Source organism: Aedes albopictus, chromosome 2 (assembly GCF_035046485.1).
Source record: "Aedes albopictus strain Foshan chromosome 2, AalbF5, whole genome shotgun sequence".
Classification (NCBI taxonomy): domain Eukaryota; kingdom Metazoa; phylum Arthropoda; class Insecta; order Diptera; family Culicidae; genus Aedes; species Aedes albopictus.
The window spans coordinates 445245113-445260156 of NC_085137.1; the positions used below are offsets into that span (position 1 = coordinate 445245113).

The 15044-nt window shown below is 45.2% G+C and overlaps 1 protein-coding gene across 1 annotated transcript; it reads right to left on the reverse strand.

Annotated features, from left to right (window-relative positions):
• Positions 1-7968: 7968 nt before the first annotated feature.
• Positions 7969-13296, reverse strand: LOC134286914 (uncharacterized). Its single transcript, XM_062848611.1, has one exon. The coding sequence runs from the start codon at positions 13294-13296 to the stop codon at positions 7969-7971; it is 5328 nt and encodes a 1775-aa protein (XP_062704595.1).
• Positions 13297-15044: the final 1748 nt, after the last annotated feature.

Sequence of the window (15044 nt, forward strand, 5' to 3'; positions counted from 1 at the left end):
TTAGAGTGTTTTCTTTGTTTCTTTTGTTGCTATAGGCATCCTGCTACATGTTGTTGTCTTCTTTAGTCTATTTGATTTCCTGCTGCTTTTCGCTTGTTTTGCTCTTGATTCAAAATGTTGGTCTAACGGCTTTTGTTTTTCACGCAGGTTCACTAGTTATACCTACACTAACTAGTTAGAATGGAAGTTGAGTTCACTTTTAGGTGTTCATGCTGAGAGGTGCCTTTCTGATGTATGATCAATGGGGTAATAAATAAACGGAGGATTGTGCACACAGTACGGTCAATGATGGTTTACACAATGTTTCAATGTTTGCATGAGAGAAGCAGCATGGCAGTTCGATAAAATGCTATATGTGTATAGGTAATAAGTCCAATGCTTTCAATAGGTTTAACGTGGGCTTTGACGATCGGTTTGTAACGTTATCTAAGATTTGGGGCGGAACAATCGAGGAAGTGTTATTGTCTCACTAATCTGATGATATACCATAGTGGGCTGGGTATTCAGTTAGTGTGCTATAACTTAAAAATGCTGGACCGGAAAGAAGTCAGATTTGTCGAACATTCAGATCCTCAGGATGACAATAAATAACAGCAAATCAGTGAAACTAACAGTTATTTAGGTAGACGCCAGAGGAGCAATTGTGCTCATCAGATATGGGAACTCTCACATGTGAAGAGTTGACTTGATGTTTTCTCAGCTCCGAAGCATGCTATTAAGAAATAGTGTATGGATGATCTTTAACATGTAGTTCTATCTAAAAGTTTGCCGAAGTTAGTAAAGTTCGCACCGACATACTAAAGTCGTGGGAAAGCTATGAAAACGACTCTCCACACGATGAATGCAAATAGCACTTATTCCGTTGAGAGTCGCTTTGAATACTTTCTAATGACTTTGAAAAGCGTGTGCGACCTTTACTGTTCGGCTAACTTTTAGACAAAACTACCAAGTAAAAGTCCTTCACACTGTTTTTTGATAGCATGCTTCTAAGCTGATAAAACTGCAAGTGAGTGTATCTCTTTCCAAGCGAATGTTCCCATCCCTGGTGTTCATTCTGCGAATGGAGTGAAGTGGCACAAGCCGGAGTCGTATAGCGAAGTGGTAAATTTAGATTCGAATGAAGTGACTCTACCCGGAGGTGAAGTGAGGTACCCGGAGAGTTACTTCATTCGAATCGATGAGCGTAACTTCGATATACGATTTCGACATGTGTCACATCACTCCATTTGCAGAATCAACCCAAATAACCTCCGGGGCAGGGATTCTTCTTCTTCTTCTTTGTGGCTCGACGTTCGCATTGGAACTTGGCCTGCCTCTCTTCTACTTAGTGTTCTTAGAGCACTTCCACAGTTATTAATTGAAGGACTTTCTTTGGGAGTCGAGAAAAGTTTTCCGACTGGAACGGGGATCGAACCCGCCGTCTCCGGATTGGCGATCCATAGCCTTAACCACTAGGCTAACTGGAGACCCCAACTCGGGGCAGGGATGCCAGATGTGAAGACATGTCTTCAATTTGAAGACATTATGGAAGACATTTCAAATTTTGTGAAGACTTTTGAATTTGTGTGCTTCTAGAACATTACCAATGATTTTTTTTCATAAATTTTCAGAACTTCGTTTGAATTTTAAACAGAGCTTCATCCAGAATTTTCCGCAGACTTGTTCGAAGATTTGTCCAAGCCTGTTAAGATTTCCCCAGTAGTCCCTCGAGAGTATCTCTAGAAGTTCCACGAAAATTTCTTCAGAATTTCATCAGGAATATCTTCAAAAGTTTCTCAGGGATTTTCCAGGTTTTCCTCAGATATTCCACCTGGAGTACCTCAGAAATTGTTTCAGTTCCTCGGGAATTCCTTCAGGAGTTTGCTGATTTTTTTTTTCAGCAGAGCCTCGAAAATTCCTACAGGAGTTCCTTGGGAATTCATCCTGGAGTTCTTCGAGAATTAGGTGTTCCTCGAGAATTCCTTCAGGGGTTGCTCGGAAATTCTTCCATGAGTTCCTCGAGAAAACCTCTCTCGGAAAATTTTCCGGGAGTTCCTCGGGAATTCATTCTGGAGTTCCAAGGGAATTTCTCCGGGAGTTTCTCGGGAATTTCTTCAGAAGTTCCTCTAGAATTCCTTTGGGTGTTCCTCGAGAATTATTTTAGGAGTTCCTCGGGAATTCCTCCAGGAGTTCCTCGATAATTTCCTCGGTAACTACACCACCACTGTCGTGAATCGCATATCTGTCCCATTTGCATAGGAAATCCAGCAAAGATGGGACAGATATGCGATTCACGGTAGAGCAGTTCCTTGAAAATTCTTCCAGGAGTTCCGCGGGAATTCCTCAAGAAGCTCCTACAGAATAGCTTTAAGAATTCTTCGAGCGTTTCTTCAAGGAGTCCCTCGGAAATTCCTCTGGAGCTCCTTGGGCATTTCTTTACAAGTTCCTCGGGAATTCCTTTAAGAATTCCTCAGTTAATCCTCCAAGAGTTCCTCAAAAATTCTCCCAGAAGTTTCTCATGAATTCCACCAGGAGTTTCTCGGGAATTCATCTAATAGTTTCTCGGGAATTTCTCCAGGAGTTCCTCGGGAATTCATTCTAGAGTTCCAAGGGAATTTCTCATGGAGTTCCTCGGAAATTCCTTCAGAAGTTTCTCGAGAATTCTTTTGAGAGTTACTCGGGAATTCCTCCAGGAGTTCCTCGGGAACATTCTACAATTCCAAGGGAATTTCTCCGGGAATTCTTCGAGAATTCATTCAGAAGTTCCTCATGAATTCTATTGGGAGTTCCTCGGGAATTCCTTCCGGAGTTCCTCAAAAATTCTTCCAGGTTCCTCGAGAAATCCTACATTCCTACATAAATTCCTCGGAAATTTCTGCTGCAGCTCCACGGGAATCCTTCCAGGAGTTCCCAGAAAATTTCCTAATGTATTCCTTGGGAATTTCTACTGGAGTTTTTGGGATTCCTCCAGGAGTTACTCGGGAGTTCTTCCAGAGTTCATCGGGAATTTCTCCACGAGTTCCTCGAGAATTGATATATCTACCGCATATCTCCTGTGTATTTTAGATTTTTCCTTGGGACTTTAACCTATTGGTCATTCGTCCCTCGCATATCTCCTGAATTCTCGTCCTTTGCTCCACGAAGCGTGGGCTTTCAAAGAGCACGTGCTTCGCGGTCTCGGCACGACGCCCATGTAGCCAACGAAACGTGCACCTCAACGGAACTTCCTAAGGATAGGAAGGCAACCCATTGCAAGTTCTGATCGTACGCATCTGAATTCCGGTGGGAACCTTGCTCGGCATTAAGTGTTTGAGCGGTCATCACAAGGGAATTTCGCAGAGAAATTTGATAGATTATAACTAACGATACATACTCCCCGGTGGTTCGTTTTAGCTCGCTGCGATATCTGTTCGCCATGGCGGCGAAGCACAACCCAGACATAGATCGATATGTTTCTCCAAGAATACTTGGCGGGAGTAATCTACCTACGTTATTTGTCAAGCGTGTGTCCCGATCCCTTGTGTGTCGTCTCAACAAGGTCTTGTGCGGTATGAAACAGTGCAGTCGAGTCTAGAACAAAAGGCTAGACCAGATGTTGAAGGAGTTCTACACGCAGAAAAATACACGCAGAAAAATAACACATATTAGAACCAAATTCAAAGAGACTTCAATTCTAAGTCGCGGGGTTTATTGAATCAGAATAATATTTTCTTTGATTCCAATATCGGAGAATACACATAGCCAATAATGAGCAAGATGATTCAGTTTTACCCTGAGATTTTCAAGAGCAGATCTGGCCGTGAACGATAGCTCGCTATCAGTGATGCATATTATAACAGTACCCATGTTCGATTCTCGCATGCTTTTTTCATTTCGTTACCACTTTTAAACAAAAATATTTTGTTTTTGAATCTAAGTCGATGGATATTTGTTTCTAAAAAATATATACTTTGAAATCACAAAATTGCTTAGTTTCAAAGCAATAATGTTATAGACACAAAGTGAAGAACTATTTGAAACTAAAATCAACGCGGGGAGGCTTGATTTTAGAATCAATGAAATGAATGCTTTGAAACTAATGCCAAATATTTTAGATTCAAAGCAGAAAAGGTATTAGGCCGTGGTTCAATGATTTATTTTCTTTGATTCAAAGCACTTTATTTTTGAGTGCAATATATTTTTTTCTGCGTGTAGCTGACTCAAGTTAAGTACGATCCGTGCGTATACTATCGTAGTATCGAAAGGGGCAGCATGATATTCGTAGCAGTCTATGTGGATAACGTCCTCATATTCTCGAACGATTATGGATGGACTGGACAGCACAAATCAAAGTGTTCCTGAGTGGTCATGATCCGTATGAAGCAACTTATCGCAGTGAAGAACTACATCGGAATCCGAATCAGTCAGTCAGACAGAAACATAATTCAGGACGAAGGTGCCAATGAATGATACTCACTAAGGACTTGTTCTTGAAGACAGATCATAAAGTGGCACAAAAAAAAACAACTTTCCGTTACAGAAAGCGGTCGGAAATCAGACGTATCTCGTCAACTTACGCAGCTGGTCATCTCGTATGCCGTCAATCAGTTGAGCAACTCGAACCCGTGAAAACGTTTTTCCGATATCTGGGGACAACATCGGCGCTGAAGCTGTTGTACCGCCTGGAAGGCAGCAGCATCATCAGATATCAAAGGTTACAGATACGCGGATGGCTGGAAATTCACCAGTGGCTACATCTTTAAGCAGCAAGGAGCAGCTATTTCGTGGTGGTGGTGCAAGTACCAACCTGCGAATCGGCTCGAATGAGGTGACTCGCCGTGTAAATCAAATGGAAAGTCACAGCATTCGAGTTGAGATTTCTCACCTCGACATACCGAGTGGCGCTGCGTCACGTTACTCAACTCGTATAATGGACGTCCATTATACTAAGTACGAGTAGAGTGACGTGACGCAGCGCGACTCGTATGGACACAAGTAATATGGCGCACTTTCCGCTGCGGTTCAAGAAGCATCGTGATGGCAGGATCTGAATAGGCAATTTATAGCGACAGGTCCAGTCACGATCAAACTCCTATGCCTGATAATCATCCTGCACATGAAGACAGATGTCGTTTTTCTATGACTTCAGACATTGGAACACAGAAGAAAAACGGCTACAGCTCAGTTCATGCCACTAATCTTCTGCAGTTAATTGATGTCACCGTTCCTGATTATTCGCTAGGTATGTAATCACAATTTTCTACGGAAAAACTATGACTTTCATGAATCTATCTGTGTAATGATAAGTGTTTTCAATGATTTTTTCAAGTCTATGATTTGAAATGTGACTTTAGAAAATTTTAGAGATAGAAAACGATGAGCCATCATTAAGGCACAAAGTATCGGATGAAAGGTAGCTTACAACCCTCGGACCAATCAGTAGGTCGGCTCTAGAGGCACGTCGACATCCACCACCACCATTTTTTCGGGATGCGTTGAAAAAAGAGATAGTCAACACCAATTACATCGAATCGAACAACCAACTCGCAGTTGTCCTCACGAAATCATTATTGCGTACCTACGAAGCTGAAGAAGAATTGAGAAGCCGTAGGAGTCCTAGCTTAAGGAGGAGTGTTAGTGTATTAGCGCAGCTCGACGGTCTCTTGAGAACATTGATGACGACCGGAGCAACCTTTGTCACGACCCTGGAGAACGTCGCTGAGGAATATTTGAATCAGGACCTCGTCAAGCAACGTATATTGGCCGCAGAAAGGAACCGTTCCGATCGAGAGGGGGATTGAGGACAAACTAGCAGCGTTTTCTTTTGATTCTGAAAATTTCCAGTAGTTGGAAGTGTCACAAATCGCACATGAACGTCTGAACCATGAGGTACAAGGATGTCCCTGAGAAAATCATCGATAGCACTTTGGAGAACAGTACGAGGCATTTTCGTGCAGAGAGGTGGATAACGGTATCTTGTCCGAAATCATCTGGATCAACACTGGAGTGAGGCAACTGTGCCTCATCTAAATCCGACGAAATTCTGGGTGGTGTGATTCGCCTTAGATTAAATCGTATGGGTTGTTGATGGCGTAGCAGAGTAAGCTTGATGATCTTGCCGATCGCTGATCTAGCCATCAACGTCAACAAGACTAAATTATGGGATGTTAACACGGTTAACTCTTCCAGCTTCAGGTACGGTAGTCTGGTAGCTGAGCAAGCAGTTGGGAATGTTGAAAACTGCCAATATCTTGCTAGTCAAATGGCGGTATATAGCGACACCTAGATTGATATAGGGAGAACAGAACAAGGAGCGGTACAGGGTGGCAAGAACAGCAGAGAAGCGAATCCACCGCAGAAAAAAACGGCAACACGAAGAGAGTGTTATTACTGAAGCGCAGGAAAGTATGCGCAGAAAAAATATGTAATTAAAATTCATCGAGAAATCATGCACATAAAGGGAATGCTAGAGTTAGTGCACTTTTACATGAGATACACCCTCATTCTTGTTTACGGACGTATCCACCTTCGAACGTTTTTGGTTCGATCGAATCAGTAGGCCATTTGATTTTGCTGGCGTAAACGGGAATGCGAACGATTTTCGCTCGAAAGTGGATTCGATCGAAAACAAGAATGAGGGTGATAATGTAAAATTACATTACCATCGTGTAAATTTCCGCCAACCATCGCGTAAACCATCATGGACACCAACCGGTTACGCGACTATTAGTGGAAATTTACACGAACGTTACGTAATTTTACATGATATCTCATGTACTAACTCTAGCATTCTCTTTATGTGCATGATTTTTCGCTAAATTTTACATGAATATTTTTTTCTATGTGGACAGGAACGATATGCGGAGGTTTTATGCGACTGTCAATGACGCGCGGCACAAGAATGCGCCAGTGCCCGCCTTGTGCAATGACTGGGAAGGAAATTTGCTGACAGACAAAACAATTGTGGCAGCCAGGTGGAAGGAGCACTTCGAAGATTTGTTGAATGGTAGCAGCAAATGCGCACCCAGGAACAGGATTACCATAATGAATGACGGTCTAGCAGTGCAGAGGATCACACGGTCGCACATGCTCCTCGGTTTTGCGGACGATATTGATCTCATCGGCATCGATCGTAGGGCAGTGGAGGAAGCTTAGTTAGTGCTGAGGTAGTGATTGCTGGGGATGTGTTTGAAGTTGTTGAAGAATTTGTTTATCTTGGAACACTTGAACAATGACGTTTCCCGTGAAGTGAAAAGGCGTATTGCAGCTGCGAATAGGGCCTTATACGGATTGGATTGCGTAGCCAACTTAGGTACCGTAACTTGCAAACGCAAACAAAATTCGCTCTGTATAAGATGCTGATTCTTCCGGTTGCCTTCTACGGTCACGAAGCGTGGACGTTAAAAGAGGTAGACCGAAAAGCTTTTGAAGTTTTTGAGCGAAAAGTGCTGCGGACAATTCTCGGTGGGAAACAAGAAAATGGAGTGTGGCGCAGACGCATGAATCACGAGTTGTACCAAGTGTACGAAGATGCGAATATTGTGAAACGTATAAAATACGGCAGACTTCAGTGGGCTGGACACGTAGTGCGAATGTCGGAAGAAAGAATAGCGAAAACAATATTCAGCAGAGAACCCGGTAGAGGTAGGCGACTTCGTGGGCGGCCGCGAACTCGCTGGCTGCACGCGGTTGAAGAAGATCTACGATCCCTACACGTTCGGGGAAACTGGAGGAACATCGCCCAAGACCGACGAAGATAGTGCTCTACTATGCGCTCGGCGTTGGAGTAAAGAGGAGTAAAGTTACTGTTTCGGATACGCGCGAAAATGGTAGGAAAAACTTCCGTAATAAAAACTGCGTCCAATTTCACACGTTGCTATTTATTATTCTCGTTTTAATACAGTGTTGGAAGAAAGTACCAAAGAAAAAATGACAATGTTGCTTCGGGTAATACTTCGGCCGAGGGGCGCTCTAATTTTCATAACATTCTCCCCCCGTTGACACACCGTGTCAATTCATTCCTTCGCTGGAATCCTCAATGGGCAAAATCGCAATCTTGCTGACTGATCGGCTTACTTCTCCATTAGTCGTACGAATCTTTACCACGCGGACCAAGCCTTCAGCACCTGGTGTAACCTCCGTTATGCGGCCAAGGTGCCACAGTTGAGGTGCCACGTTGTCTTCCCTTATTACCACCAGCATTCCTGGACGAATGGTTACCTTGCCCTTATACCACTTACTCCTCGGCTGCAATTCGCTCAGGTATTCTGCTGACCATCTAGCCCAAAAATCTTGCTTCAACTTCTGTAAGTGCTGCCATCTGGACAAAGACGATACTCGCACATTGCCGTAGCTCGGCTCAGGAACTGCTGTTAATTCACGGCCCACCAAAAAGTGACCCGGTGTCAATGCAGTTAGGTCATTGGCGTCATTGGAGATTTGCGTTAGGGGCCTGGAGTTTAATATTGCTTCTATTTGAACTAACACCGTGTTCATTTCTTCATAGGTCAAGGATGCCTCACACAAAATCACCTTGAGGTGGGATTTCGCCGCCTTGACTCCAGCCTCCCATATACCCCCGAAGTTCGGCGATCGGGGCGGTATGAAGGACCACTGGATCTCCTTGGCTGCACAGAAGCGATCGACTTCGTCCTGCAGTTGTTGCGACTGGAGCAGTTTGTAGAGCTCCTGTAACTCCGAATGGGCGCCTTTGAAGTTGGTTGCGTTATCTGATACCAATTTCTCCGGACATCCACGACGTCCAACGAATCTATGCAAGGCCGCCAAGAATGCTGCACTGGTGAGATCCGACACAAGTTCCAAATGTATAGCCTTGGTGCTCATACAAATGAACAACGCCACGTATGCCTTCACTTTCGCTGCTCGACGACCTTGCCGGACGAAGAATGGCCCTGCATAGTCTATTCCCGTGCTGTAGAAGACCGGCGAGGGGTTCACCCGATAATCCGGCAACGCTCCCATAAACTGCACAACTTCAGGAGGATTCATTCGAAAACACCGGACGCATTTCTTCACTATTTGCCGGATGGTGCATTTGGCTCGTACCGGCCAATAGCGTTGACGTACTATTGCCAGTAATCCTTGTTGTCCGATATGAAGATGCTCCTTGTGTAGCGCCGCGATCAAAATCTTTGTCACATGGTGACTGCGTGGTAGCAGCAACTGGTGTTTCTTGCCGAATGAAATATTAGCGTGTTTCAAGCGGCCACCAACTCTCAGCATTCCTTCACGATCGATGAACGGGTCTAACGCCAATAGCTTGCTTTTCGCCGTTTGGCCGCTCCTCAGCATCCGGAACTCGTCTGCGAAGCCTTCAAGTTGAGCCAGCGAGATAATTTTTTGCGTTGCGGAACGCAATTCGATTACCGTCAAGAATCCTGTACGCCTTCGGGTACCGTCCTTCTGCCTGCAGTTGTCCAGGAACCGATATATGTAGGCCACAATGCGCTGAAGACGGCGGAAATCACTATACCTTGTTAACAGTTCACATGGTTGCACCTGAACCGACACGTGGGCCAGAGCTGCAAGTTCGTAATCGTTGCAGGGGGGTTGCTCGATGTGTTGGTACGTGTAGTCAGCGTTGTGTAGCATCGACGGACCGTGCCACCAGATGGCAGACTGCTGCAACTCCGATGAACTCAGCCCTCGAGATGCCAAGTCTGCTGGATTTTGTTTCGTATTGATGTATCGCCATTCAAAACCGTCCGTTAGCTGTTTGATCTCTCGAACCTTGTTGCCAACAAAAACCTCCAGGGTATCCGGAGATTTGTTCAGCCAACATAGCACAATCTGCGAGTCGCACCACAGTACGATTGCGTGGACTTCCAGATCCAGGTGCTCGATTATCGCAGCTACCAATTTCGCCATCAAATGAGCACCACACAGCTCCGCTCTAGGAATAGTGAACGGTTTGCCGCTCCGTTTGCTGCCGGGCTTTTTCGGCAATGGTGCCACTCGGGTTTTGCTGCTCAACAAATGCATGGCAGCTGTGCCATCTCGCTTAATGCTCCTCAAATACACACACGCGCCGTATGCTTTCTGGCTGGCATCAGAGAAGCCATGAATTTCGAAAGCGGTTGCATCGTCTGCGAGAGCCCTTCTCGGTATTTGCAATTCGTTGATGCGCTGCAGGTCTTGCGTAAACCTTCTCCACCTGGCTTCCTGTTCTGCCGTCAATCGTTCGTCCCAGTTCACGCCGCGGGCCCAAAGCTCTTGTATGAAAAGCTTGGCCACGACAGTAACTGGTTCCAAAAGCCCAAGAGGGTCAAAGATTTTCGCTGTATCTGATAGAACGGTGCGCTTCGTATTAAACTCTCGCATTTCGTCTTGTGTTCGCGTTCTAAACAGGAACACATCATTTTTCGGATCCCACAGTAACCCAAGGGTCTTGATCACTTCGTTGGGGTTATGATCCTCTATCTTCGCTTGCACTTCACGTTCGTTGACTGGAATCCGTTCGAGTAGTTCGGGCGTGTTTGCACACCATTTGTGCAGACGAAATCCTCCACGTTGCAGCATTGCGGTTAGTTGATATTGGCTCTCCAGAGCCCTTTGCAGCTCATCATCTCCGGATAGTACGTCGTCCATATAAAAATCCTTCCGAGCTACCTTGGATGCTATCGGGAACTCCGTTTGCTCGTCGTCCGCCAACTGCTTGAGACAAGCGGTTGCACAAAACGGTGCGCAAGAGGTGCCGTAGGTCACTGTTGTGAGCTCTAATGTGTTCAGCGGTTCTTGACAGTTTTCCCTCCACAGGATTTTCTGATACGGCGAATCGGACTCATCGACCCGGATTTGCCTATACATCTTAACAATGTCGGCTGTAAAGACGTACTTGTACCGACGAAATCGTAGGACTATCGCCATCAAACTGTCCTGTAGTACAGGTCCGGTGATCAGCACGTCGTTCAAGGAAAGGTTCGTGTCTGAACGCGCCGATGCGTCGAATACAACGCGAAGTCTTGTTGTTGAGCTCGTCGGTTTTACAATGGCATGGTGTGGCAGATAGTATCCATGATCTTCGTTACCTGCATGCTCCACTCTTCGGCAATGTCTTAATGCCAAGTATTCGTTGATGAACGATACGTACTGTTGTTTCAGCTCTGGAGACTGTACAAATCTCCTCTCCAAGTGCAGAAATCGCCGCTCAGCAAGATGTCGTGTATCTCCGAGCTGGTTTACGTTGTTTCGGAAGGGCAGCCTAACAACAAAGCGGCCGTTTTCTCGACGATGAGTTTTCTCGAAATGTTCGATGCACTGCTCGTTTTCGGTTGTCAGCTTCGTCGTTTCCGGAACTTCCTCTTGCTCCCAGAAACGCTGCACAGTATCCTCCAAATTTGTTTCCGCCGGTTGGCATTGGGCGGTAGTTACCACCACTGGCCTCTGATTGCTCCTGTAGGAACCGCAAACAATCCAACCGAGCTCCGATCGCCATAGCATAGGTTGACCGATGTCGAGCTTTAGGCGTTCGGTTATCAGTAGTTCAAAAAAGAGTTCGGCCCCGATCAACATGTCTACTCGAGCTGGAATGTTGAAACGGGGATCTGCTAGGTTCAGGTCGGGCGGTATATTCCATGGACGCACATCAATTTTCTCCAACGGAAGAACGCCAGTAACCTGTGGCACTATCAGGAACTCCAGACTCCACGATGACTCGTTGCAGGATGATTTAACTTCGGCTGCAGTTCTCTGTGTTGCCGTTAGCTTTTCACCATTGATCCCAACAATGGGAACTCGCACGTTATCCAACTTCAGTCGAAGCATTTTGACGAAATTTTCGGACATGAAGTTGGATTGGGATCCCGAATCCAGCAACACTCGACAAGAACGGTAGCATCCACGAGTATCCTTCACTTGCACTACGGCCGTCGACAAAATCACTTCGTTTTTGTTCGGTTGTACAGATTTTCCGGTGAAACTGGTGCAGGTGACAGCTGACGTTGTTTGTTCGGGTTGGGTGGGCGGTTCCTTCTTCGTCTCCGGAACACTTCCTTCAGCAGCCTTCTCCGCCGGCACTGGAACCTCACTATGCAGCTGCGTATGGTGTTTTCTTCCGCAACCAGCTACCGTACAGACCCTGGACTTGCACTGGCCCACTCTGTGACCTCGTTTCAGGCAGTTGAAACAAAGTTGCTTCTCTTTGACCGTCGCAATTCTCTCGGGTAGCGTCATTTGCTTCAACGCGCTGCATTTGTTGATGTTGTGCGACTCATCACAAATTACGCATACACCCTCGTTGATTTGTAAAGCTGTGTGCACCCTGACGTGTTGCTTCGGAGCAGTTAGTTGCGGTTTCTGCTTTACGCCCTCATTCGTTCGGTGTGACGTACCTGCCTCGCAGCGTTCAAGCACAAAGCAACGGTTGCGCAGAAATTGCATGGTTTCCGTGTAGTCTGGCAGTTCTTTTGGTGTGATGGTGCTTTCCCAGAGGCTCAACGTGGCCTTGTCAAGCTTGGACGTCAACAGTGAAACCACCAGCTGCTCGGACATACCCTCCATGTGTTGATCGTGGAATTCCAAGGCCTCAACGTGACGACTGCACTCCTCTACAAGCTGCCTCAAGTCTGATGAACACTCCTTATTCATCTTCTTTAGGTTGAGAAGACCACCAACGTGAATATCGATGATCGTCCTTTTATTCTCGAACCTCTCTTCTAACAAGTTCCAGGCTGCTTGGAAATTGTTTTCGTTCAGTATCTGCTCACTGATCACGTTCTCCGCCTTTCCCTTCAGTGACTGCGTCAAGTAATGCAATTTGGTTGCGTCAGACAATCCGGGATGTTTTTGCATCAAATCCTGGAAGAGCTGTTTGAATCTGAACCACCTTTCGTATGTCCCATCGAAGGTTGGTAGAGGGACAGCTGGTAGTCCGGCCGGTTGATTAACAATCACTGGTTGTTGTTCGCCGGCAACCGCGGCATCGGCCAACCGGGGTCGAACAGCAGCAACTTGTTGCATTCGATATGCCTCCACAGCAGAGCAAATCGCCACTCGAATACCTTCATAGAGCTGCTCGAATTCTATGAATTGTTTCTCCTGCTGAACTCGTTGATCAGGAAACGTAGCATAAATCTCGTTCTGTAGGATGTTGAACTCATCATAGCAGGCATCCACTCGTCGCAGATAGGTGTCCAAGTGATGAACTGTGATTTCCTCTGGCTTGGCAAGTACCAGCTTTATTCGCTGCAGCTTCGACGTGACAGCTTGTCGGCGGAACTCAAACTCGTTCATCTTCTGATCCATGATGTTGTGTTGCTTTTTCTTCTTTTGATCAGAAACCGACGGCGTATGCATCACATTACCCACTGTGCCATCCATCTCACTATAGTCTTTTTAGCTAGTTTTTCTTTCTCACTGAATGTTCACTGTCAGCACCGGTAGTTCAAACGGGGAACGACGCGGGATTGAGGTTATGCACTACGAACAATTTGCATCCGGACGCATGCCAAACGATGGTCGGACACAAAGTTGTTTTTTCTCGCGGAAAGAAGTGGTTTCCTCGGAAACTCTACTTAGTCACTCGCGACCGATCACTCCGCGAAATCCGGCTCGATAATTGGACCAAAAATGTTTCGGATACGCGCGAAAATGGTAGGAAAAACTTCCGTAATAAAAACTGCGTCCAATTTCACACGTTGCTATTTATTATTCTCGTTTTAATACAGTGTTGGAAGAAAGTACCAAAGAAAAAATGACAATGTTGCTTCGGGTAATACTTCGGCCGAGGGGCGCTCTAATTTTCATAACAGTTACTTTGTAGCCAACGAGGTATCAAAGTAAGGTAAGGTAGATTGATATAGGTGCACAGGTCAAGAAGGTAAAGGCAGCAGACGCCCGTGAAACCTGTGTGTATCAGTGGAGCATACTCAACGGTTGAAGGACAGATGCCTGTGCGTCGTGGCGAAATCGAGAACTCAGTGACTGTTGCGTATTAACCCCTAGTGCTACTCGGCAGAAAGCATGAGACAGTGGTATATTACCGCCAGAATCTTAATTGACAGTAAGGATAAGGACAGTCGAGACATGAATCTGTCATCGGAGGAATATCCGAGGTACAAAACAGTATGGAACAGAAAGCTGTGCGGAAATTTTCCAAAATTGTCTTGGGTGTGTGGAGAACAACTGCGCCGCCTCCCGTCATGTACTACGATCGAGGGTGAATTTGGTCAACCGCAATTTCTCGGCTGTCTCACATCCGATTGCTATTTTGGATGTGATTATAACGTAACCTAGGATATTTATAGATGTACTCAACATATATTCTAAACTGTTTTAAAGAAGACCTAAAAATTGCAGTGGGCTTGGTGAGAGAATTTGTTGTAATTTCAATCCAGACTTTCTTCTTGTTATGACGTCCCAACTGGGACAGACACTGCTTCTTATCTTGGTGTCATAAAAGCAGTTCTATATTTATTAACTAAGACCTTGTGTTGCAAAATGGCCTTTTGGGATGTGTAAATCGGGTTTTAAGCAAGTAATTACCGTGTATGCACCAAACTTTGCGCAGTTAAGAAAAATCAAATTTCTAATCGTTATAAAAAATACAAATAAACAAATAATATCATGAACAACATGCTCATATGATAGACTAATGATCCTTCTTTGAGTCTGCAATATTTAAAAAATCATAATATGAACCAAAAAATACTTAACATAGAAAAACTATTTCATTGCCTTGTTCCTAACTTTGCGCACAAAATCTTCGATTGTTCCTAACTTTGCGCATGGTGTGCCTAACTTTGCGCATGCTATGGATTGCTTGAAAAAGTCATCAAAAATACTATTATTTAATGTTTCCCCATTGAACTAAAGTTATTCAGGTAGTGTGCTCTCAACTGATCTTTGTTGAAATACTTTTTCCTACGAGACAGGGGCGACGGAGGCCTCCGGCAGTTCTTGAATTCGTCTGCGGTTCGTACTAGGCACCTATCCTGTGAACAATCAAAAATTCATGAGGGGTTTTCCAGTGGGTAGTGATCAAAGGTAAAAGCTTCCTGATAAATGGAGTGATCGTTACGGATAGGAACAATAAGGGATCATTTAAATATGACGTCCATCTTCGGTGA

What these genes read in the sequence shown, in the direction of transcription:
- LOC134286914 (XM_062848611.1), bottom strand. Translation starts at nt 13,296, where the DNA reads ATGGATGGCACAGTGGGTAATGTGATGCATACGCCGTCGGTTTCTGAT.